The 26,731-nt window shown below is 41.4% G+C and overlaps 1 protein-coding gene across 1 annotated transcript in view; it reads right to left on the bottom strand.

Moving 5' to 3' along the window:
- Positions 1–26,731, bottom strand: part of RIC1 (RIC1 homolog, RAB6A GEF complex partner 1) — a 2,584,659-nt gene that overhangs the window by 137,886 nt on the left and 2,420,042 nt on the right. Inside the window, exon 25 of the mRNA XM_044061149.1 lies at positions 7,192–7,380. Within this exon, the coding sequence (XP_043917084.1) occupies positions 7,192–7,380 (189 nt within the window). The remainder of the gene's footprint in view (positions 1–7,191; positions 7,381–26,731) is intronic.

The following is a 26,731-nucleotide window of genomic DNA, read 5'->3' as shown; positions in this document are numbered from 1 at the left end:
AAAATTCTAGCTTTAACATGCTCTGACAAATTCTGATCCTTAAGCCAGGCGTGCCTGCGAATAACTGATCCAGTGGCAGCCACCCTGGAAGAAGCCTGTAAAGCATCAAAACCACACTGCAAAGAATGCTTACCCACCTGATCAGAGGCATGAACCAAATCCTGTAATTCCTTACACTCTATGCCCTCTGCCAAAGCATCTACCTTAGATTTTAACTGAGTAAGGAGAAAATTCTGGTACTTCAACATATGAAACTGGCAATTCAAAGCCCTCATTGCTAGAGTGGAAGAGGTGTACACTTTCTTACCCCATCTATCCAAAGCTCTAGAATCTTTATCCATAGGAATTGGATTCTTTACAACAGAAGCCCTGACACCCTTAGGTCCCTGGCTAATAGTTTCTGGGACAGCCCTTGGGCTCTTATACAGATATTTATGAGCCTCAGGCACTCTGTAATACCTATCTGGTTTAACTGGCGCAGGAGGCAAAGAGTCTGGATTAAGGGAAGCCTCAGAGAAAACATCCTGAACAACATCCAAAACAGGAGGTATAGCTAAGGGCCGATGTTGTGGTAACAACAAAATTCCCTAAGCCTCTTTCGGGAATCCGAGAAATCCTGGCCTTCCCATTTAAAATGCTCCCTCATAGAATGCAGGGTTTCTGAAAAAGAAAAATCCTCTGGAGGAGAAGCAGAAGGACTGGAATCCTCTGCGTCTGAATCAGAATAAGGAGGAAAATCCTGAGTGTCTTCAGCCGAAGACTCTGAGTAATCTGAAGCCTGTTCCAAACATTCTACCTCTGGCTCCACCCTAGGCCTCTTATCTGGAGGGGGCATAGAACCCCTGATTAAGGAAATTAAATCTTCTGCCATTTTAAGCATGTGTTTTTTAGGCACAGAACCTGCAGAACTAGGACTGACACCTGAGGAAGGCACCTTAGAGACAGAAGGAGAAGGCCTAACCCCCTTAGGCAAAGAAGGGAGTACAGCAACCTGAGAGGCCCCCTCAGCCTGACCTGACTCCTGAGAGGCCACATCCTGCAAAATTAACGTCTCCCCCTGAGACTCAGCTGAAACCTTGGCTGGATCTACAGATTCCACCGTAGTTTCTAAAGAACCGGCGTCCGGAACAGACGACTCATCCTGCTTGGACCTTAACGATTTTTCCTTGCGCTTCTTAGCGGTAGCGGGCGTCGGAGGATCCGACGGCATATTGTAATTACACCGCTTACCGAAGACAACCCTAGCGGCATCAAACCTACGTTTAATGGTGCGCTTATTAAACCTAGCACAAAAGCGACACCCGACTACGTCGTGCTCAGGCCCCAAACAAGGAATACAGAGAGAGTGGTAATCCCTATGCGGTATCTGTTTCCCACAAGAAATACAATTATTCACTTTTTCTGACATCCGGAATTAACTGAGGCAAGAAAAAACAAAAATATTCCCCAACGGGGTACTTAGCCCAACTTGGTTTCGGTCTGAAACTCAGAATACGAAAATTTCAGAATGCCGAACGGCACTTGCAAACGCTGCTTCTGCTTCGGACCATGCGGCAAAAAAGACTGAGGATATGACGTCGGTCATGCGCTTTAATACCATGACGCACTGACGTCAGATCTGAGCGCCCATGACCGACGCCAGCCTAATACTTTGGTATTCGGGCCGACCGAGGACAGCAGACTACCCACAAGTTATGACTGCAGCAATGTGAGACGAAGAACATGCATAGATTGATAGAGAGTTCCAGCTGAAGGAGAGAGCATCCATTCTCCAGGCTTGAGGATGGTGTGTCCTCAAGCAGAACTTCTTCAGGTGATGATTGAGGTGTGAGGCAAAAAGATCTACGTCCGGCCTCCCCCATGCATGAGTTATTTGTGAAAAAATGTCTGGATGCAACATCCATTCGTATGGTCCAAGATGTTTCTGCTTAGACTGTCCGCCAGAACATTGTCCTTGCCTGGAACAAACTGGGATTGCAACTGTATGTTCAGTTTCAGTGACTTTTCCCAAAGCGTCATCGTTAGTCTGCAGAGGGGGTACATATGAGTACCTCCCTGTTTGTTTATGTACCACATAACAGTGGTGTTGTCTGTCCTTATTAGCAGATGACCTTGCTGAAGAAATTTTCCGAAGGCCTCGATTGCATGAATTACTGCCAACATCTCTTTTTGATTGATGTGTAGATGCATTTCCCAGGGAGCCCATTGCCCTTGAATACATCTGCCCTCCATGTGCGCCCCCCCCCCCCATCCATGATCTGAGGCGTCTGTTGTAATGGTTTGGCTTGTTTGAGGTTTGTTGAAAGACATGCCTTTGTTTATCTGGCTTGCTTGAGTCCACCACAAAAATTCCTTTTGTAGACACGGAATGAGTGGAATAATTGCTTCTAAGTTGTGGCTGTGTTGAGACCATAAACTTTTAAGGTTCCATTGTAGTTTTCTCATGTGTAGTCTTGCCAGTGGAATCAGAAGAATGCAAGATGCCATGAAACCCAGGGCCTGCAGGATTTTCCTTGCAGTCATCTGGGTGTGCTTTGCTAGGCTTTTGAAGTAATCTGGTAATTGTTCTTGTTTCTCTTCTGTGAGGAAAGCCATTTGTAAGTTTGTGTCCAATTTGGCTCCTAGAAAAATTATTTGTTGGGATGGAAGTAGTCTTGATTTTTGAAAGTTGACTGTGTATCCCAAAGCCTGTAGCAAGTAAATGACATAGTTCAAGCTTCTTATCAAGGCTTGCTTGCTGTCCGCTTGTATAAGGCAGTCGTCCAGGTAAGGGTATATTTGTATCCCCTGGATTCTGCAGTGTGCAACTACTGATGCCAGGCATTTCATGAATACTCTGGGCGCAGTAGATAAGCCAAAAGGCAATGCTGAGAATTGATAATGCTCTGACCCTGCAAGAAATCTGAGGTATCTTCTGCAACTGTGTCTGATTGGGACATGCAGGTATGTCTCCTTGAGGTCCAGAGTAACCAGCCAAGACCCCTTGCCCAACATGGGAAGAAGTTGCTATAGCGTCAGCATTTTGAATTTTGGCACAATGAGAAAAGTGTTTAGAGCGGACAAGTCCAGGATAGGTCTCCATTGCTTTTCTTTTCTTGGAACAAGGAACAGTCTTGAGTAGAATCCCTGGCCTTGTTCCTGAGGAGGAACCTTTTCTATTGCTTTGATTTGTAGCAGCTTTGAAACTTGTATGAGTGCCTCTGCCCTTTGATTTTGTGGCAGGTTTGGCATGCCTTGTCTTGTTGGTAAAGTATGGAAGTGGAACCTGTAACCTTGGTCTATTATGTCCAGAATCCATTTGTCCTTTGTTAAAATGTGTCAATTTTTTGAAAATAAGGTTAATTTTCCGCCTAAAGGTGCTTCTCTTTGAGCCTTGGTCGGCAGTGTCAAAGTCAAGTCATTGTGATTGTTCCTGTGGGGCAGTAGAAGTCCCTGCGCCACCTCCCTGATTAGTCGGTTGCCATTGGCGGCCCCTGTAGGAGCCTCGGTATTGCCCTCTACCTCGAGCACGCCTGTTTTTTCCCCTTTGGAACTTGTCAGTGTCTGGAAAGGACCAATTTTTCGAAGGTCAATTCCTGCTGAACCTTGGTGGCTGAACCTGGAGGAAATCTTTGACTGTTTGTACTGATTTAGCCTTTTCCTCAATTGATTTTAATACATCCTGAGCATTAGCACCAAATAGCTTGTGTTTTTCCAGAGGTGCATCTAGAAGCTCAACTTTAACATGATCTGGCAATGCCTGTTCTTTCAACCAAGTATGTCTACGTATGACGGCCCCTGTCATAGCTGCCCTACATGAAGCTTCCAATGCATCATAAGCACACTGAAGAAAATGATTGCTAACCTGCTGTGCATTATGAACCAAATCCTGCAAGGCCTTTCTATCTAAAGGCTCAGGAAAGGCTAACTTTTTCTGCAAATCATCCATCAAGAAATCCTGATACTGAAACATATGAAAAAAAGACAGTTAAGGGCCCTCATGGCAAGGGTGGATGAGGTATAAACCTTTTTTCCCCACCTTTCCAGGGACCTAGATTCCCTGTCTGCGGGCAAAGGATTTTTGGCCGTGGAAGTGGCCACTCCTTTGGGCCCCTGGGAAATAGTTTCTAGATCAACAGAATGGGCCTTAAAAAGATGTTTATGGGTTTCAGGAACACTGTAATATCTGTCTGGCTTGACAGGAGCAGGAGGAAGAGAATCAGGAGAAGCACTCGAATCTGAGTACACATCATCCAATACATCTAACACTGGTGGGATAGCTAAAGGCCTGTGCTGGGGTAATTTAAGGAAAGTACGAAGCCTTTTCCTGGAGTCGGAGAATTCCTGGCCCTGCCACTGAAAATGCTCTCTCATGCAGTGGAGAATTTCCCTGAAAGAAATATCCTCAGGAGGAGAGGCAGAAGGAATAGATTCCTCAGCATCAGAATCCTCATAGGCCTGGAAGGATTCTTCCTGGGAATCTGAATGGTCTGAGTCACCAGAGGCTTCATCTGAGGAAAGGGTATCTGTCTGCTCAATCCTAGGCCTTTTGTCTGCAGGCGGCTGAGAACCTCTGTCTGGATGAGCCTGGGAGCCTCTGATTAAGAAAATTAGATCTGCAGCTAAAGTCATGATCAGTTTATCAGAAGTGGGACCCTGAGCAAAAGATTTAGGAGGGTGAGACTTAGCCTGGCTGGTAGCCTTAGCACGTGTATAGGCCTTGATGGACAGAGGCACCGGAGGCCTAGCTGCCCCACGTGCTGGAGTAACTTATGGTGTCAGGCAAATCTTGGGCTTCGGTTTCAGGAGGAAAATCAACAACCGGCACCGGGGAAGCCTCAGGGACCGAAGTGATCGGTAAAGCAGTGTCGTCGGCCTGTAGCAGTAGAATTACCGCCTCCGAAGAGACCGATGCACTCGCGGTAGGTTTTGGAGTGGTGTCGGTGGAAGTTGCGGGCCGAGAATGTCGGTCCCGGTCCTTCCGTTTTTTGGAAATATGTGTTGTCGGTTGTTCCGACGGCATGATATAGGAGGAATTTTCCCCAAAAAAGTCTTCAGCAAATTCTGCCCGGCGCCTGAGTGTGTGCTTATTGAAGCAAGCACAGGCAGCACAGGCCGAGACGTCGTGGTCTGGGCCAAGGCAGGGAAGGCAGTAAGAATGGAAGTCCTTATGAGGTATTTGTTTACCACAAGACAAACAGTTATTAACTTTTGCAGTTTTATCTGACATCGGCCGAGGCAAGAAAAGGTTCCCCAACGGGGTACTTAGCTTTTTGATGACTTCAGTAACTGAAAACACAGGAGTTGGCCGACCGGCACTTGCAAACTGCTTCTGCTTCGGGCACTGCGCGGCAATAAAGTCTGAAGAAGATGGTGCCGGCTGATGCTTTTATACCCCAGCCGCTCTGACGTCGGGGAAAGGGCAACATCAGCCGACGCCGGACCCAGACTTTGGAATCCGGCCGACCGAAGGGCTGCCTGAGGCAGGACAACAAATATGTAAGGACTGCAGTTGCATTCTTGAAGGACATCTACTCATCACATAAATATATTTTAAAATTATGAAATTACATCCAAGGTCACAATCTATTTTTGTATAAGAACGAGATTTTTTTGGTCTTTTTAAATGTTGTGGCACACAGGCCATGACATGATAGTTTCTCTGTAAAATTAAAGATGCAAGCTGTTCTATATCTTTAAATCTAGGAGCACAACCAATGTTTTATAGCAGACTGCCTGAAGTATCATTATCTGAAATGTTGCTTAGAATGCTTCAAACCATTTTAGAAATATAGCCCATTACAGAGAGGGAGCCAAACAGCTTAACCAGTCAGTACAACAGACATGAACCTCAGGAAAATGGCAAAACTGACTGATAAACGTCTGCCTACTGAGCTAATGCTAGTAACGCAATTCATTTTTGCTTCTTGTGCATCAGCATGTACAGTAAATATTTCTTAAGACACTCATTAACTCATTCATCCACCACTTTAAAAACTGAAGCAGGCAGACATTCAAAGATGATAAAATTGGACTGTAAGTAGTAGGTCTAGTGTGGCAGCGGATGTTACTTTAACACCTGTGTGTGTGTGTGTGTGTGTGTGTGTGTGTGTGTGTGTGTGTGTGTGTGTGTGTGTGTGTGCATGTGTGCATGTGTGTGTGTGTGCATGTGTGTGTGCATGTGTGTGCGCGCGTATGTGTGCGCGTGTGTGTGCGTGTGTGTGCGCGTATGTGTGCGTGTGTGTGTGCGTGTGTGTGTGCGTGTGCGTGCGTGTGTGTGTGTGTGTGTGTGTGCGTGTGTGTGTGTGTGTGTGTGCGTGTGCGTGTATGTATGTGTACTTTTACACAAGTGCTGGCGAGTGTACACATTTATATAAATATGTTTGTGTATATGCCTGTACACCTTACACAGGGACACAAGTGTGCATGCGTGCATTACACACAGCATACCCATTTATTTCATATTCAGAAATGCAAGTACAAAAAGCTCTAGCATTTGTAAGCAAACAAATCTAGATTTACAACATACAGCCATCTTATAAGCATGTCTGTTGATGTACAAACAGGATGTAGGTCTGCAGTACTGGCAACTTGAGATTGATTAGTGATGTGTGAAGTTAGAGGTATGGTCTAGGTTTCTAGGCTTAAGTAGACAATGGCCAGCTCACTTACACTGGCGAGAAGGCATTTTTCCCACAACTCTATGGTGTTCCTTAGTGGAGCCTATGGAGCAACATGGTGTCTTATGTACACATGCAGAATGAGCAAGTACATATATTAGCATGCTGGGTGCAGAAACATGGAAACGTGAGTGTTATTCTGTAGCAATCTGTCCCACTGGAGAAATAATAGGAAATAAAGAAAAATCTCGGCTTCAAAAATGGATGGCTGACAGGGGAAGCTCAATTTCTTCTACCTCTCCCCCTCTGACCTGAAGACGGATCGCTGCTCTGCCAGTTATGGTCCCAGGCTAGCAGCCCCAGTATGGGGTAGGACAAGCCAGTTAGTTTATATGGACCTTGAAGGATAGGTACTGGTAGCAGCCAATTTTCACTCTGGCAATGCGTGATAACAAAAAAATAAAAATCTTGTAAAATATATCCTCAAATCTGCCCTTGCACAAATTGGCCATTATAAAAAATGTGTGTATAAAAATATCTTACTGTTTCTCTATTTAGACACATTGTTCAGCAGCAATGCATGGTCACTTACCAGTCCGTTATGGCCCATCTGTCTACCGCAAGCAGTCCATTCTTCAGATTATGCAAGCTCTCTAAGGCCACTTCAGAAGCACGAAGAAGACTAAAAACTTGGTAGATCACACAAGGTTCTCTAAGAATAAGTCCTATTATAACACACCACTCCAGGCAGCCTGCTTCCATAAAAATGTGTAATAAATACCTAAAAAAACAAAACAAATATTTATGCATATTTACCATGTAAATAAATAAATAAATATTCTGCATCATGTTTTCCCTGTTATTGTATTACTTTTACTTGCATCACAATGGGGCAGTATCTACTATTTGAAAAGAATCAAGGATCATATGACTTATAAGCCATTTATAATGTTGGTATTCTAAATGTGAATAAATACTTATTTGTGAAATATAATGATGTGAATATAAATGTCGCTTCAGACAAACTTTCTGATACATATAATTACTTCTTTAGCTTTGTGCTACTTTTTGTATACTCTGGTGAACTGCTTATTTTATCATAGCTATCTACCAACACTTATTTTAACATTTGCATTCTACAAGGTATGTATGTGTTTGTGTTTGTGTGTGTGTGTGTGTGGGGGGGGGGGGGGGGGGGGGCAGGTCTTCTACTCAAAAAGTGGACAACAGAAATACTATGCTTCAAGCAAACATATAAAAAGATGCATCAGGTATTAGGATTTCAAAGACTTCATGAAAAGCCAATACTAAAAGGTAAGAACCTGAAAACAATGAAAGCAATGCCACAGGTTTTTTTTTTTCAAGCATAATGTGTACATCAAATGTTTCAGCTTACACTTAATAGCACATTGCTGCTGGCCTTTGCTTGTAACCAGAAAAATTCTACGCTTTCTGAATCAAGGAACCTTTGACAGGAAATTATTTTTGTCAAAAAAGGATTACTTTTTGCTAACTATATGCCAATATCCTTCAATTGTACTGCAAGACATTTTTTTTTACTTCAATAGTTTGGGAGAATTTAAATTAAAAAAATGACAAGATACTAGGATCAGTCTCAAAATCCATTATTCCTAACATGAGCTCATCAAAATCCTCACACACTGAATTCTCACTAAAGTCTTTAAACAACTGAAATCATCTAGTCAAGCCTTCGCTCAAAAACTGAACGACATGAGAACAAAATGGACTTCACTCATGATAGCTAAATGAAACAAGATGTTATTCTCCAACATGAAACAGGATTTATTTATTTATTTATTTTATTTATTTTACATTTGTTAACCGGGCTAGTCCAACTGGATACAAGTCCATTTTCAGTGGAGGCCCGAGGAGAAAAGCTCCGCTATCTACTACATGGTCACAAAAACAGTACATACAAAAATATCACAATGGTTATAAGTCAAGTATGGATATAAGTCACAAGTAAGAAAGGCAGTAGCAACAATTTCAGGAAGTTTATAAAGAAGGGGATAGAAAGACAAGGTAATTATTTAAGTACAGAAGTGGTAAGAGAAGGGAGAGAAGAATTAAGTTTTTTTAAAAAAGTTAAGATGAGTGTTATTAGAGAAGTATTGTTATTTATTCGACAGGAAAAAGAAAATAAATTGAAGAAATATATTTGGGAGAATTTATGCGGAATGAAGGAGGAGAATAGAAGGTCATAGAGGAGCTAGATCAACTGGGATTGATGCAAGAACAAAGCCAGTGTTTAGTAAGAAAGAGTTTCAATTTAGTCTTAAATAGTGTAATGGAAGTGTGGGCTGCAAGGTCTGGAGGAAGTTGGTTCCAGATCTTACCAACTGAGTTTGAAAATATGGAATCACCTGCTGTATTCTTAGAAAGAGAAGTTTGAATCAGTAGTTTATTAGAAGAGCGTAGGGCTTTTAAGTTGTTGTAGGGTTTTATAAGGGTGGAGAGCATGGATATGTTTTCAGGGTGGTAAAGGGCTTTGTGGGCAAGTGTAAGCTGATAGTACTGAATTAGGTGGGGTAATTCCAGCCATCCTAGTTTAGAGAGGTTCTGACAGTGATGTGTTTTATATGGAGAGGCAGTGGCAAATCTTGCAATGTTGTTGTAGGCTGTTGTGAGCTTATTAATGTTATGCTTAGATAGGTTAGAATAAATGGGGGAAGCATATAGTAAAGTGGAGATGAGATGTGTTCTTGCTATGGTAGTTCTTGCTTCAGTAGTGAGGAAAGTTCTGATTCTGTAGAGAACCTAGTTTTCTATTAGTTGCTTTTATGCTGGAGTTAATGTGAAAATCAAATTTTAGTAGATTGTCAATAGTAATACCCAATAGTTTGGTTGTTTGGTCAGGAGATATAAGGGTGCCATTGTTAGAAGTAATTGTGAAATTAATAGGGGGAGATAGGTGTGTAGGTGAGAAGAGGAGGAGTTTAGTTTTTTTAGGGTTTAAGAGGAGACAGTGGTTAGAGAACCATTGCTCAATAGTAGTGAATGTCTTTTGGGTAAGGTAGTGAAGGTCAGCTTGGTTTGTGGCAGAGCAAATGATGGTGGTGTCGTCAGCATACTGAATGCAAGTAGTTAGGGGTGTGGCAAGATACAAGTCATTAATGAAGACGGAAAATAAAAGAGGACCTAAGATGGAGCCTTGAGGGACCCCTAAGGTGGTGGGGAGAAGTTCAGAGAGATTGTTGTTCCATAAAACAGCCTGTTTACGGATAAATATCAAACTGGGTTTTTATGAAAACAAAACTAAAGGCTAACAAACAAAATAGAAGACCCTAGGTACAAGGAAAAATTGGGTCTAGGATAAGAATTTTCACTTTCTCTGAAAATAAGAAAGGAGATGAAATGTTCAGCTCACCTACAATTTGGCTACAACAGACTTCAAAAATTCAAGATGCTCTTTCATCCACAGCATTAAAAGAACTTTCAGCTCTACATGAAAACCAGATCTGCTAACCCTAACTCACAGACAAGATCTGTTGTAATTATTTTCATATCTAGAAAAGATGTTCTGTAAAAAATGGTCAAAATCTCCAATTACAGTGGGCTTAAACCTTATCAGACATGTGAACAAATATGCACCTTAAACCCCTGAGACTAATGGCATACTGAATTTTATATAAAGTATTAAAAACAATGGAATTAAGGCTCAAATCAATTTAAGCAAAAAATAAAATGAATTCTCTCTTCTATCATAAGAATATTTTATATCATCATTGTGCGCAAAATAATAACTTGGTCCCAGACAATGGGAGTATGGACTGGAGCTTTCTTCTTTGAAAAGACCATCTGATAAAGGGAGCTTGAAGACTGTGGTACCCAAGTAGTACAAGACTGACAAATACACAAATATATTAAATGATAAAAAAGAAAATATAAAAAAAGAAGTTATGTACTTACCATAACGCTCCTTGTGAGTTGTTTATCTCGCTTTTATTCTCACTGATGGGTTCGGAGCCAATCCTTGGCTCCGACACGGCCGATAGCAAAGCTCAAGGTTTGCAAGTAGCTCCAGACCAAGCTCCTTATCCCACAATGCACTGCTAGAATTACCTCAGATCTTGTTTGCTGCGAGTAACAGTATATATACACACACACACACACACACATATATATATATATATATATATACACACAAACCTAAACATACCCTTTTACGCATTTCTAGCAAGAACATTTCCCAAAGGGGAAGAAGAAATATTGAATAACCAGGATGGTACTGGCCTCTAAGTCAACAGTCAGCCAGGAGGGAGGGAAGGACGTGAAAATAAAGGCGAGATAAACAACTCACATGGAACATTAAGCTAAGTACATAACTTCTTTATGTGAAGTTGTTAAATCTCGCCATTTATTCTCAGTGATGAGCAGTGTCCCTAGCACCCTCAATCCTGGGTGGCTCATGAGAGTATGTTCTTCAGTACCGTATAATCAAAGGAAGACCTGTCCCTTGAAGCCTTATCTACTTTGTAATGCGTGATAAAGGTATGAGGCTTAGACCAAGTAGCTGCAGCGCAAATATTGTCAAGGGGCAATTTAGCTTGAAAAGCAGAAGATGTAGAGACAGCTCTGGTAGAATGAGCCTTAGGTTTGTGTGTTAATGGCATGCTCGCATTTTCATAAACAAAAGATATACAATCGGATAACCATTTAGATAAGGTTGTTTTTGCCACTGAATTGTCTTTTCTTGCTTCAGAGAAGGATACAAAAATTTGGTCTGATTTTCTAATATCCTTAATTCTGTCAAGATAAAATCTGAGCTGTCTGTGAACATCAAGTTTGTGCAGCATGTATTCCAACTTGCTAGAGTGGTTGGGAAAAAAGACTGGCAGCTCAATGACCTAATTGACATTTGACTCCGAACAGACTTTAGGTAAAAATGAGGGGTTTGTTCTGATTGATACTCTATCAGCATGGAAAATCATGTAGGGTGGTTTGATAGATAATGCTTGAAGTTCTGACACTCTGCTGGCAGAAGTAATGGTCACAAGAAATATTGTTTTCCAGGATAAAAATCTGAGATCACAAGAAGATGCTGATTTAAAAGGAGGAAGAATAATTTGACAGCACAAGGTTTAAATTCCAGGGAGAATAGGGAATTTTGATCAGAGGTCTCATATGAAGAACGCCTTTAAGAAAAGTCTTAAGATAATTTATGGCCCATAACATTTGAGCCACCAAACCCAAGGTGAAAATTTGAGATGGCAGCTAACTGAACTCGAACTGCAGCAGCTGCTGTCCCTTCCTTAAAAACATTTGTCAAAAATTCTAAAATAGAAGATGATAGAGCTCAGAAAGGGTCAATGTTCTGCGTGTTGGCCCAAATTGAGAACATTTTCCATTTACTGCCATATAATTTCCTGGTAGATGGCTTGTGAGAAGACAAGAGAATTTGTCTTGCATCTTCTGAAATTGAATGAAGCCTGGCAATTAGGGGAAGTTGATTAGCCAAGCAGTCAGTTTAACAGACTGCAGTGAAGGATGAAGGTCCCCTGACGGGTGCATCAGAAGGTCCGGAACTGGGTCCAGGATCCATGGATCTTCCAACAGATGGTGGAGAAATGGAAACCAAATCTGTCGAGGCCAGTAGGGGACTATGAGTATAACAGTCATTCCCAGTGATTTTGCTTTCTGTAAAAATCTGGGTATTAATTTGAAGGGTGAAAATGCATAAAGGAGACTCGGGGGTCAATCGTGTAAAAGTGCATCTCTCGGGGGATGGGCGGGAGGTGGCATTAGGGCAAAGTAGCTTCTGCATTTTGAACTGATGTGGCTGGCAAAAAGGTCGCAGCATGGCTGGCCCCATTTGTGGAAAATCAAGTCCGCAACATGTTGTTTGAGAGACCACTCGTGAGGAAGCAATATCACCCTGCTTAGCTTGTCCGCTATCACGCTGGATTTCCCCAGGATGTGCGTTGCTAACAGAAAATGCTGGGACAACACAGCCCATTGCCAGACCCTGAGGGCTTCTCGACAAAGGGGGTAAGACTTAGTTCCGCCTTGCTTGTTCAAGTACCAGACTACTGACATGTCTGTCTGAATTGCAATAGTTCCTAGAGGGAGAGATTCCTGAAAGTACTGCAACGCCAGAAGCACCGCTCTCAACTCTACAGCATTGATGTGCAGATGTGATTCTTGATCTGTCCATGTGCCTTGGGCAGTCATTCCCTGAAAATGCCCCCCCACCCCACCCTATCAGGGAAGCGTCCGTGGTCTCAGTGGCTACTGGGGGGGGGGGACAAAGGGCCTTCTGATTGTGACATGAAGAGGCGGCAACCACCACCGAAGGTCTCTCCTGCAAAAATCCATGATGAGAATCATGTGGTGCATCAGTAGTTTCTGGTAAGATCACTGAGCGAAGAGGAGCCATTGAATAATTCGCATATGCATCTTTGCGAGTGGTACAGCCAAGATTGCTGCTGCCATCAAACCTACCACCTTCAATACCTCTGCTGCTGTAGCTTTGTTCTTTGACACCAGTGAGCTGACATTTTGGCGGCGAAGAGAGACTCTTTCGACAGGGAGACGTAGAGTGGTAGTTGAGGTATCTAACTCTGCTCCTATAAAAAACGGTATGCTGCGATGGTGATAAGGCAGACTTTTCGAAGTTGATTGTAATGCCTAATCGATGGCAGAGTGTCAGAGTGTATTGTGTTGCCTGAGTCAATTGATGCCTGGAGGCAGTGGTGAGGAGCCAATCATCTAGGTATGGAAACACCTGGAATCCTAGATGTCTCAGGTGAGCCATGACCACTGCCATGCTTTTGGTGAACACTCTGGGGGATGTAGTGAGACCAAAGGGCAGGGCTCGAAACTGGTAATGATTGGCTCCCAGCCGGAAGCGCATATGATCTCTGGAGCGTCTGTTCATCTTTATGTGATAGTACGCGTCCTTGACATCTATCGAGCACATCCAATCACCTTTCCCTAGGAAGGGAAGAATAGACTGAAGCGTGACCATTTGGAACTTCTCTTTCTTTATGAACTGTTTGAGTCTGCTGAGGTCCAAGATAGGTGTCCAGTTCCCTGTTTTCTTTGGTACCAAAAAGAATCTTGAGTAAGTTCCAAATCCAACTTGGGACTGGTTGGATGATTCTTTTTTCTAGCAATCTGCGGACCTCTGCGATTGCTTGTTCCCTGAGATTGGGTGGAACATCTGGGATTCTCTTTACAGGAATGGGAGGGGAAGAGAACGGTATGAAATATCCTCTGGAAATGATGCTTTGTACCAAAGTATCTGATGTTATGTTTAGCCAGGCTTCTGGGTACAAAGACAAGCGACCCCTGACTGCCTCCAGAGCCGAACAGTCGGGCCCCCTTTCAGGGGCGCTGGTAGGGTTGACCGGAGAACTGACCCCTGTCATCTTGTTGCTGCAGACCCCCTCTGCCGTGGGGGTGGCATCTTCCGTTATAACCCCCTCCTCTGCCTCTAGAGGGTGTTTCTCCTCGTGTCCTGAAAGGCTCCCTGTGCTTTTCGGAACCAAATTTTCCCTCCCCTAGGGCCCTTGGGTTAGGGCCGAGTAGGGGTCGAAAAACGGACTCCAATGACAGATAAGGTCTTGCCTTCCTGTTCACAACTGGTTAAAGTTTCCTTTACTTTGGGACCAAACAGTGATGAGCCATCGAATGGGGTATTACTAAAGGAAGACTTAAAGGGTTTCAGAAAGGAACAGAGACACATCAAGGCTTGTCTTCAAAGAGCAATGCCCGAACTAGCGGCTCTACTTGAACCATTAGCTGCATAGGATATGAGACGCATGGACGAGTTTACCACTGAGTTTAGGCTGGCGAGCTGGGCATTGACTTTGTCGGCCAACCCTGCAGCTACCGTACCCTGGAGCGTATCGCCTAGCTCTTTCAGGAGATCTCTCTGTAGTCTTGTAAAGTGGGTTAAGTAATTCAGTGATCGCAGAGAAAAAGTCGCTGAACTAAACATGCGCTTCCCATATCTTTCCATGACCCTAGAATCTCTGTTAGGGGGATGGATAGAGGTGGATGTCTCAGATACTTCCTTTTTGGTGGCTGCAGCTACCACCATGGCATCAACAGGCACTCCCTGTGTCAAAAATGGTTTGTCCACTGGGGCAGATATGAATTTATTGGGCTTACGAGGAACAGGTTCCATGGCCTCCGATGACTCCCACACCTTACGAGAAATCAGTTCCATGAGCTTGTCATAAGGCGGAAACACCCAAGAAGTGGAAGGTTGAGACCCAAAAGCCTTCAAGAGCACAGACTCATCCTCAGTAGGGGTCTTGGACTGCCAATCGCCCCTCTGACGAAGGATCTCTAGTATCTCTGCAAAGGAGATATCCTCAGAGGGGGATCAAGGGGACCATTCTGACTCATCTAAGTCTGTGTCAGATGCAAAGACTCCTGTGGGGAGTCTAAGTGCCTCCTCTTGCACAGTCTCTTCCTGGGCACCTCCTCAGTGGGGGGATCTGGGGAGGTCTCAGAAGAGTAAGGGATGCCCTGTGTGGGTACTTGAGGCTCGAGGTCCTTATGCTTAGAGGGGCCGGTAGATGAAGCAGACACAGGAGCTTGAGGGGAGAGGGAAGGCTGAACCGATGCGGACGTTGTCTTTGGAGACAAAACTCTCCTCATAGCATCGAAGGCACCATGGCTCCGATGAGGAGTGGATGGACCCGAGAGTACCGTCCGATCCTCCCGCACCGAAACCCTGGGCTCCAAGCCCGAGGTAGGAGCTGAGCTCATCCAAGCCGAAGCACCAAGAAGAAGAGTCGGCACAGACAAATCGGTTCAACTATCCTCCCCGGACCCGACGGGAGAGCGTTGACTCCTAGAGTCCTCAGTCGGTGCCAAGGACATCTGAGTAGATGGAGCTGATAACACCAGTGCGGGTATCGGCTCCAAGGGTTCGACAACCATCGGTTCAGTTTCCTTCAGCTCCGAGAGTCCAGTATGGCTCGGAGGAGGAGTAGACAAATCCGGTTCCATGGTCTTCGGCACCGACAAGCTGGTCGGGGCCGACAACAATTTGGCAAGTCCTGGTGCCTGTAATAGCTTCTGCACTAGCCGATCCATGTCCAAATCTGAAAGGCTGACTGAGGACTTAGCTGAATGCACTGAAGTTGCTGACTGGAGCAAAGGGGAAGAAGGAACTTCAGAGACCGGTTCCAAAACCGAGAGCTGGCTTCGAATCAAAGGTACACTCGGTTCTGAGGTCTGTGGAACCGATAACCCTCCTCCTGAAATTTTTGCCTTTTTTTGTCACTTTGTCTGAATATCTAGATTTTGAGGATTTGGAGGACGAGCTAGTACCCTCATTGCTACTCAAAACCTCAGAAAAAGATTGCTGTAGCAATCCCCTGTCTATTAGCTTCCTCCTTCTCTCCAAGAGGACTCTTGAAGAAAATGAATGGCAAATGCTGCAAGTATCTTGGAGGTGTTTAGCCCCCAGACAGTAGACACACTGAATGTGTCCATCAGTGATGGACATTTTCTGCCCACAATCTGGGCATTTTTTTGAATCCCGATTTAGGATGGGATTTCTCCTTTTCATCCGACATAGCTAATAACAAACAGTAAACTGAAAAGAGTAAGACAGAACAGTCCTTACTCACTTGTAAAGATCCACAAAACTACTAAGCCCAAACCGGGCACTAACTATAACAATATAATTACAGATTACAAATATAGGGCTAAGAGGCCCACAGAGAAGAGCCCTCACTATTAGAAAGACTAATAAGAGTAAATAGGGCTAAAGGTTCACACAAACCAAGACGCCAACAGGGCACTATTTAAACTGTTTAAAACTACCTAAACTATAGATTATATTAATAAACAACCTGATATTAACACACAACTATTTTAGTAACAAAAGTAAAAGTTTTTTTTTATAAACTTGCTGTTATTTTTCCCACAAATGGTCCGAGCTAGCTGGATCACCGAGATCTCTCTTGCCGCAGCAAACTAGATCGGAGGTAATTCCAGCAGTGCGTTGTGGGATAAGGGGCTTTGTCTCGAGCTACTGGCAAACCTTGAGCTTTGCTATTGGCCGTGTCAGCTCTGAATCCATCAGTGAGAATAAACGGTGAGATTTAACAACTTCACATGCAATGTTTATATGTATTAAAAAGGATACTAAAAAAACTCAAGATGGTACTTTTCCATGTTAGGCAGCTTAGAATCAAGATAAAACAATTTGCTTACACATGGTGTGGGACATTTTTAAAAATAAGCCACTTACAAAATGCTCATTTGACTTCACAATCAAGCAAAGTTATACTTAGTTGGAAATTCTATTGTACATGTTTTCCTTTCCATACAGTCATTAATTTTTTACTGAAAATAATCACCATGTAACGCTGTTACCTATAGCCACGAGAACGTAGTCCACACAGCTCAAAACTCAGGGAGAATACACAATAATCCCAAACGAAATTGAATTGTCAATTGTGGAAAAGTTGTAAAAAATTGTAGTAAAAAGTCCATACGCTATTCAGCTCAACTGGTACACTCTTTTATTGAAGAAATAACAACAGACAGTAAGCGCTTTCACCTTTCGGCTTCTTCAGACTTTATAAACAGCACAACTGAATTTTTGTTTAAATAGCCCTCCAAAGCTTACAATTGGTCAGGAGTTTAATTAGCTTTTAAAGCGCTCACTATAAACTAAAATTCATAAATATATATAAAAAAGTATATAAAAATGTACATAAAACTTTCATTCATTAGTTATATATTGATTTAAAAAACTTTTTTAAAAAACACATTGGGTTTCAACACTAATAAGAAAATATCAAATTTTCTTAATAAATATATTACAAGTTGATAAAAGAGAACATGAATGACTTAACCCATAGGCACAGAAAATTTATTCATAAGCACAATAGCATTTAGTTATGGGAAGACACCTTTCAAGGTTTATACAAAGTTTATTTGGGTCTATATATCCTCCTATTTTTTAAGAAGGGTTTAATATGCACCTTATCATTCAGGCCCGGGGGTTCATCTGCCCTACACCTAACAATCCACCTACTTTCACATTCTAGTGTCCTGTTAACCATGTCACCCCCTCTATTTCCCTCATGTAACTGCTGTATAATACAGAACTTAAAGGTGTGTTCAGGTCCTATCTCTTTACAGTGCTTGGCCAGGGCATTGAACTCGGACCCTAATCGAATGTGATAATTGTGCTCCCTGATACGGTCTTTAAGGGCTCTATTGGTCTTCCCAATATAAAATGCAGGACAGACCAAACATTTAGCCAAATAAACCACATGCTTGCTATCGCAGTTGGTATCTGTGTGGAAGTAAAAGGTGTATTTAGTAACAGGGTGTACAAACATTAACTCTTCATTAATATATCTACAATGATTGCATCTCCCACAAGGTGTAGTATTCCTATCCATACTAATAGACCTCCTAGAATTTCTGGGTTTACACAAAAGTCTTTTAAGATTGGGTTTGTTCTTAAAGACTATTTTAGGGTCGGGTCCCACCACTTTAGATATCTCACTATCAGACAGTAAAATATTCCAATTCCTAGTCATAATATTTTTTACTTCACTCGTGTCCCTGGTATAAAACAGGGAAGCCCTGGTCTCTGTTCCTTCCATTGTTACATTATTAGTCGGTGCATCTGTCTGTTCAGAAAAGTAAGGTCTTGCTCTAGTAGCTCTCAGTTCATGTACTTCTTTAATAACCTTGTCTATTGTTTCAACCTCGTAGCCTCTTATAATGAACCTGCTCTTCATTTGTTCTACTTCTTTCATGTAACTGTCCTCTAGTGGATTAAATCTGGACGCTCTCATGAACTGTCCTTTTAGTATGTTGTGAAATATGTGCTGGGGATGCATGCTGTTCCTATGGAGTAGTGTGTTCCTATAACATAGCTTCCTATGAACAGAAGTATTCAGAGCTCCATTCCCCAATCTACACACCTCAACATCCAGGTACGAGATCTTACTGTCTGAATAGTTCATGGTAAACCTCAAAAATTCGGTTGAATTATCCATGTAGGTTACAAAACTCTTTAGAGTCTCAATGTCCCCTAACCATACAAAAAAGAGGTCATCTACGAATCTACGGTACATTCCTACATACTTGTCAAACAAGAGTATGTTATACAGGTACTTATCCTCCCATGCAGCCATTACAAGATTGGCGTAGCTATTGGCACAAGATGTGCCCATAGCTACGCCATCTTTCTGCAGATAAATGTTTTCTCCAAAAATGAATACATTATTGGTCAAAGTAGTTTCTAAGTATAGTGTGAGCAAATCAATTCTACTGCTCACGGTGTCCGAGTGTGAACTTATCTATTCCTTGATATATTCTATACCCAAATCATTGGGTATTACAGTAAATAAGCTCACAACATCCAAAGTTACTAAGTAATACCGTGCATCATCACCTAACTGCCTGCTGTATGTATACAAGTCTAAAAGGAACTGTTTGCTGTCCTTTAATATATGTCTATTCATATCTACAAAGGGTCTTAACTGTGATTCCGTGTAAACTGAGAGTGGTTCGGTAACCCACCCCTGACCAGCAACTATCGGTCTCATCGGAGGCTCTGTTCTGGATTTGTGGATCTTCGGTAAACCCTGAATTATTGGTATCACTGGATTATTGACTTTGAAATAACCATATAACTCCTCTGTAATGTCGGAGGACAAAACAAGATCATCCAACATATAATAAACTTCAAAAACTTTTTCCTTGACTGACTTCATATCTATTTTTTGATAAAACCTTTCATCACTTAATAACGAAGTCATCCTATCTTTATAGTCAATATAATCCATAATTACGACAGGGCCTCCCTTGTCCGCTGGCCTAATCACTAAACTATCATCTTGCTTCAGCTCATTCAAGGCTCTTCTTTGATTAAAATTCAAATTTTGTCTTTGTTTCCTGTACCTATTATCGTCAAAATACTTATATATGTCATTCTCAAGCACCCTCCCAAAAACATCCACAACCGGGTGCAATTGTGGGATGTAGGTGCTGGTAGAACGAAATTTACAGACCCCAGCAGTATCATTGCTCTGCCCAAAATCTAACCTTAGCTGTATATTCCTAGTGAACATCTTTGTACCAACAATGACATCTACTATATCATCTCTACATGAGGGTATAAAATTAAGGCCCTTGTTGAGTACCTGTAATTCATATTCATTCAAATTTCTACTTGACAAGTTCACCACTAATGACTGGTCCTCTCCCACATTTTCTTCAGGGTTGGGCCATTGTAATCTTCCATTGACCCCTTCCTTTTGTGCCTGCCCCTGCTGGCAGAACGTTTCCTCCCCTGGTATTGCTCCTGGGCTATGGGGAAAGGGGTATTCATCCTATCACTGTCACTGTGGGTGCCCAAGTCATTCACCTTATCTACAGCATTCACCGAATTCCTAGTAACTGTTCTATCAATAGCATTGGATATCAATGATTGATTGATAATGTCGTTACCATTGGAATTCATTGTATTATCCACTAATGAGTTCGCAGGTGGAAGTGTGGTTAATGTAGAAGCATAGCTGCGTCTATAATTATTTATATTACCACTGTAATTGTTATTAAAATGCTCCCTAGGCCAAGTAAAAACTTGATTATTACTAAAGTCTCTTACATCCCTAGTAATCTTGACCTTCTTTTGTTCTACAAGTCTTTTTTCAAACAAAGAAACATCATCCAAAACTCTCTCAAGTCTAACACTGACATCCATGTCTACATATTTCTTTTTAAAAACATCATAACATTTGTTCACTACAGACCTTAGATTATTTTCTTCAGGTGTGTGATACTCAATAAGTAGTTTCATGTAACTGAAACTAAGCTCAAGATTGAGCTGCTGCCATTTAAAAAGTAAATCGGGAAGTCTATCCCCTGTCGTGGGCATTTTTAAAATGCCACTGAGGGAACAAACTTACTAGGGCAACAAGGACCCAGGGATTCCAGGGAAACACCATCTACCAACCAATATAAGTCAACACCCGCAGAAGTAGTGGTGAGACCAAAAGCAGCACCAGTAGGTAACGTCAATAATATACAAAGGGTGAATACCCCTTTCCCCATAGCCCAGGAGCAATACCAGGGGAGGAAACGTTCTGCCAGCAGGGGCAGGCACAAAAGGAAGGGGTCAATGGAAGATTACAATGGCCCAACCCTGAAGAAAATGTGGGAGAGGACCAGTCATTAGTGGTGAACTTGTCAAGTAGAAATTTGAATGAATATGAATTACAGGTACTCAACAAGGGCCTTAATTTTATACCCTCATGTAGAGATGATATAGTAGATGTCATTGTTGGTACAAAGATGTTCACTAGGAATATACAGCTAAGGTTAGATTTTGGGCAGAGCAATGATACTGCTGGGGTCTGTAAATTTCGTTCTACCAGCACCTACATCCCACAATTGCACCCGGTTGTGGATGTTTTTGGGAGGGTGCTTGAGAATGACATATATAAGTATTTTGACGATAATAGGTACAGGAAACAAAGACAAAATTTGAATTTTAATCAAAGAAGAGCCTTGAATGAGCTGAAGCAAGATGATAGTTTAGTGATTAGGCCAGCGGACAAGGGAGGCCCTGTCGTAATTATGGATTATATTGACTATAAAGATAGGATGACTTCGTTATTAAGTGATGAAAGGTTTTATCAAAAAATAGATATGAAGTCAGTCAAGGAAAAGTTTTGAAGTTTATTATATGTTGGATGATCTTGTTTTGTCCTCCGACATTACAGAGGAGTTATATGGTTATTTCAAAGTCAATAATCCAGTGATACCAATAATTCAGGGTTTACCGAAGATCCACAAATCCAGAACAGAGCCTCCGATGAGACCGATAGTTGCTGGTCAGGGGTGGGTTACCGAACCACTCTCAGTTTACACGGAATCACAGTTAAGACCCTTTGTAGATATGAATAGACATATATTAAAGGACAGCAAACAGTTCCTTTTAGACTTGTATACATACAGCAGGCAGTTAGGTGATGATGCACGGTATTACTTAGTAACTTTGGATGTTGTGAGCTTATTTACTGTAATACCCAATGATTTGGGTATAGAATATATCAAGGAATATATAAGTTCACACTCGGACACCTTGAGCAGTAGAATTGATTTGCTCACACTATACTTAGAAACTATTTTGACCAATAATGTATTCATTTTTGGAGAAAACATTTATCTGCAGAAAGATGGCGTAGCTATGGGCACATCTTGTGCCAATAGCTACGCCAATCTTGTAATGGCTGCATGGGAGGATAAGTACCTGTATAACACACTCTTGTTTGACAAGTATGTAGGAATGTACCGTAGATTCGTAGATGACTTCTTTTTTGTATGGTTAGGGGACATTGAGACTCTAAAGAGTTTTGTAACCTACATGGATAATTCAACCGAATTTTTGAGGTTTACCATGAACTATTCAGACAGTAAGATCTCGTACCTGGATGTTGAGGTGTGTAGATTGGGGAATGGAGCTCTGAATACTTCTATTCATAGGAAGCTATGTTATAGGAACACACTACTCCATAGGAACAGCATGCATCCCCAGCACATATTTCACAACATACTAAAAGGACAGTTCATGAGAGCGTCCAGATTTAATCCACTAGAGGACAGTTACATGAAAGAAGTAGAACAAATGAAGAGCAGGTTCATTATAAGAGGCTACGAGGTTGAAACAATAGACAAGGTTATTAAAGAAGTACATGAACTGAGAGCTACTAGAGCAAGACCTTACTTTTCTGAACAGACAGATGCACAGACTAATAATGTAACAATGGAAGGAACAGAGACCAGGGCTTCCCTGTTTTATACCAGGGACACGAGTGAAGTAAAAAATATTATGACTAGGAATTGGAATATTTTACTGTCTGATAGTGAGATATCTAAAGTGGTGGGACCCGACCCTAAAATAGTCTTTAAGAACAAACCCAATCTTAAAAGACTTTTGTGTAAACCCAGAAATTCTAGGAGGTCTATTAGTATGGATAGGAATACTACACCTTGTGGGAGATGCAATCATTGTAGATATATTAATGAAGAGTTAATGTTTGTACACCCTGTTACTAAATACACCTTTTACTTCCACACAGATACCAACTGCGATAGCAAGCATGTGGTTTATTTGGCTAAATGTTTGGTCTGTCCTGCATTTTATATTGGGAAGACCAATAGAGCCCTTAAAGACCGTATCAGGGAGCACAATTATCACATTCGATTAGGGTCCGAGTTCAATGCCCTGGCCAAGCACTGTAAAGAGATAGGACCTGAACACACCTTTAAGTTCTGTATTATACAGCAGTTACATGAGGGAAATAGAGGGGTGACATGGTTAACAGGACACTAGAATGTGAAAGTAGGTGGATTGTTAGGTGTAGGGCAGATGAACCCCGGGCCTGAATGATAAGGTGCATATTAAACCCTTCTTAAAAAATAGGAGGATATATAGACCCAAATAAACTTTGTATAAACCTTGAAAGGTGTCTTCCCATAACTAAATGCTATTGTGCTTATGAATAAATTTTCTGTGCCTATGGGTTAAGTCATTTATGTTTTCTTTTATCAACTTGTAATATGCTTACTAAGAAAATTTGATATTTTCTTATTAGTGTTGTAACCCAATGTGTTTTTAAAAAGTTTTTAAATCAATATATAACTAATGAATGAAAGTTTTATGTACATTTTTATATATTTTTATATATATGTATCAATTTTAGTTTATAGTGAGCGCTTTAAAAGCTAATTAAACTCCTGACCAATTGTAAGCTTTGGAGGGCTATTTAAACAAAAATTCAGTTGTGCTGTTTATAAAGTCTGAAGAAGCCGAAAGGTGAAAGCGCTTACTGTCTGTTGTTATTTCTTCAATAAAAGAGTGTACCAGCTGAGCTGAATAGCGTATGGACTTTTTACTACAATTTTTTACAACTTTTCCACAATTGACAATTCAATTTCATTTGGGATTATTGTGTATTCTCCCTGAGTTTTGAGCTGTGTGGACTACGTTCTCGTGGCTATAGGTAACAGCGTTACATGGTGATTATTTTCATTTTCTATTATATTTCAACGCTGTTTCCGAGCTCCGTTGGCGTGCTGTGCGGTGTGTTGTTATTTTCGTTTGGCTATTAATTTTATACTGCTAATACAAACAATAAAGAAATTTTGAATATAAAAGTTCAGATTCGCTGAATGTGTATATCAAGTCTTGAATATTAAACTATATTTAAATTCAGAATGTTTTAGAGAGAAAATCCTGAAGAAAAATGGTTGCCATTATTCTCGTGATTTGGGAGCACAGGTACTCTCTTAAAAAAATATTAATATGAGTGAATGCTTCTGGAACCAAAGGTTGCTCTGGATGTGGAAATCACCATGCTTAAAAGGTATCCTACCATGATACTACCTGGTATATATAATCCTGGTAGGCTGGGACTGTGTCCCACCCAACTGAGAAGGATGAAGAGGAAAACATAGGAGAATAAAGTTACATACGTAACATAAAGCTAGATCCTTGTTTTTCCTTGACATTCTACCCCATTCCAATTGTTGTAATAGCTTTATTTTGTTGCTTCTGGAGGATTACACTGAAAAACCTGTAACCTTTCACTGGGTAAGTCTTCAGTCTGTTATTTGCACCTCTTTATGATTTTAGTTAACACAATATATGACAGTCAGAAAATGTAACTTTCGCAAGATGTTTGCATTAGGGGAAGGATAAATTGTTCAATCACCAGCCAAGATGCACTGTCTTTATTACAAAGATTGGTTGGGACAATACAGAGATGTTGGACAGGCGGGCATGGACAATTATTTCAAAGAAGGATGGCTTACTTTACTTTATAGGTCAGACGAGGTGTGCAAATGGTTAGTAGTGACTACTGGTTCCTTATCTGATGCAGAATGGACTTCCTTGGGATATGCCTTGGCTGCCTGTTGATGATGGTTGGTTGTGTTGTGGAAAAAGTATAATACAAAGAAAACTGACTTTGGAAATTTCTCCCAGTTTCAATTCATCTGCATCTTCTACTGAGCACTGAAACATCTAACTGGGAAGGCTTTCAGGTTAGACTCAAAGCCTGAGTCAGCTTTGGTTCATATCATCTCATGTATTCACTCAGCGTGCCATGCAATATATTACATTAATCCCTTTTTCCATCTTACTTTTAAAATCAGCAACATCTGGGACCAATTAATGAGAGCCTAGGAAGTACTTCTCCAGAATCAACTTGGGAACAAAGCTTTTGTTTTGCTCCTGGTGACTGAAGGAGCAGAGGAACATTACTTCCTAGCCTTTCTAGACAGTACTAACTACTAGAAAGCCAGAAAACAGCTTCTTAGGAGCTAGCTTGGGATGAATGCTTTAATACTACTTTGCTTCAGGTGAGAGGAGGAGTGGAAGAGGTGACTGCAGTGTATGTAGGACCGCACCAAGTGGTCTGGTTAAAGTTTTAATAAGAACCTTTTCAGGGACTTTGTGCAGCTCATCTATAAGATATGTCCTGCTGCTGTAGGTTCTACCCAGGGTATTTGCTAGCAGAAGACAATAGCAGGTGTGCTGAACCTTCCAAAATCAGGTTTAATACTACTTTTCAGGAAGCAGCTTGGGGTTATAGTGTTACTCTTTTGCTTCAGGTGAGAGAAGAAGCTAAGCATCACTGATTCTTGGCAGCATGCAGCTGTAACATCTCCACTACCAGGCAGATAGCAACTCCAGTAATCAACTCCATTCAACCCACATTAGTAAACACCTGGAGCCACGGATTTGTACTTTCCAACCACCTCTGTAGTCAGCTTGGTTGAAAAGCACAACCTGAGACAATGTAGCAAATATCACATGATTACTGACAGCCACCTACTACTAAAATAAACTGACACAATATGGGAGAGATGTAGTTATTCAGTGCTGTTGGAGGCAAAACTTTCACACGAAGACACTACAACTATTAAGCAGGTTGCCAGTATCAGACATAACTGCACTAAACCTATCACACACACATCAGACCAAACACTGCATATGCTGAGGCTCTTAAAAGTAATCTACCTAATCCACAAAGACTTCAAAAATGTAACCTAAAACAAGTACCCTCAGCAATCTCACAAATACATAACACAGGTAGTACCCAACTGGAAACGTACATCGAAAAGTCACCATGCCTCAATTCAAAAGCCCATGAGGCAAACCTTCACAATCCAAAATCGTATTCATATGTGACTTCACTGGGGGCGAAGACATCGATGCAGCACTCACCAGGCTATGCAAAGAGAGGATCGTGGTCTAATACCTATCAGGTGCCAGGATTCGCCACATCATGCAAACACTTAAACCAATGCACCACAAGTACACATATGACATAGTAATAATAGCATACCTTGGTGTAGGTGACTTGAGATGTAGCTTCTTAGAATTTATGAAGTGACACATAATGGAGCGCACTGATTACATTTCCAAAGAAAGTACAAACACTTAGCCTTGAGTAGCATTTTACCATCACCAAGAACGATGTCTCAATATTAACAAAAAAATTAAGACTTCATCAAGTGGCTTAGTTTCTGGTGTCATTCAAAGGGGGCCCAATATATATCAGACTGGAAGGAGATAACAGACAATACTAACTGCTTTGCCTGGGATGACCTTCACCGATCCCTGCAAGGCTTTCGTATACTGACTAAAACTTTGTATAACCCCAGAAGTGCCTTTTGTAGAAAACTTCAGTCTACAAACACTTTCAACATAATACAGGCAACACTGTTGCTCAATGATAGGAGCCTTAAAAAAGTTCACTCACCTACAAGTGCTCCTTACCATGAAAAACATTGCAATAGGCATTGTTATAGAGACCTGTTTCAAGACAAATGAGAACACATAGTCAGTGAAGGATTTCCGAGACTATCACATGTTAAAGCTTGCCACAGTAAATGAAGGCACTAAAGGAAGCAGTGTCTCCATAAAAAAAAAAAAAAAAAAAAAAAAAAAAATTTCACCACCAGAATAGTTAAACAACACAACAATCTGGAAATATTCCATGTTAAACTTACAATTAACAAGACCCTTTATCACATAATGTCACTACAGGACTCTTCTATGTCCCTCCTCAGACATAACTCCTACCTAACTAGTATACAGTCCC

This window comes from Protopterus annectens, chromosome 2.part0 (genome assembly GCF_019279795.1).
Source record: "Protopterus annectens isolate FY-2018-M chromosome 2.part0, PAN1.0, whole genome shotgun sequence".
Classification (NCBI taxonomy): Eukaryota; Metazoa; Chordata; order Ceratodontiformes; family Protopteridae; genus Protopterus; species Protopterus annectens.
This window is presented reverse-complemented; position numbering and strand designations above follow the sequence as displayed.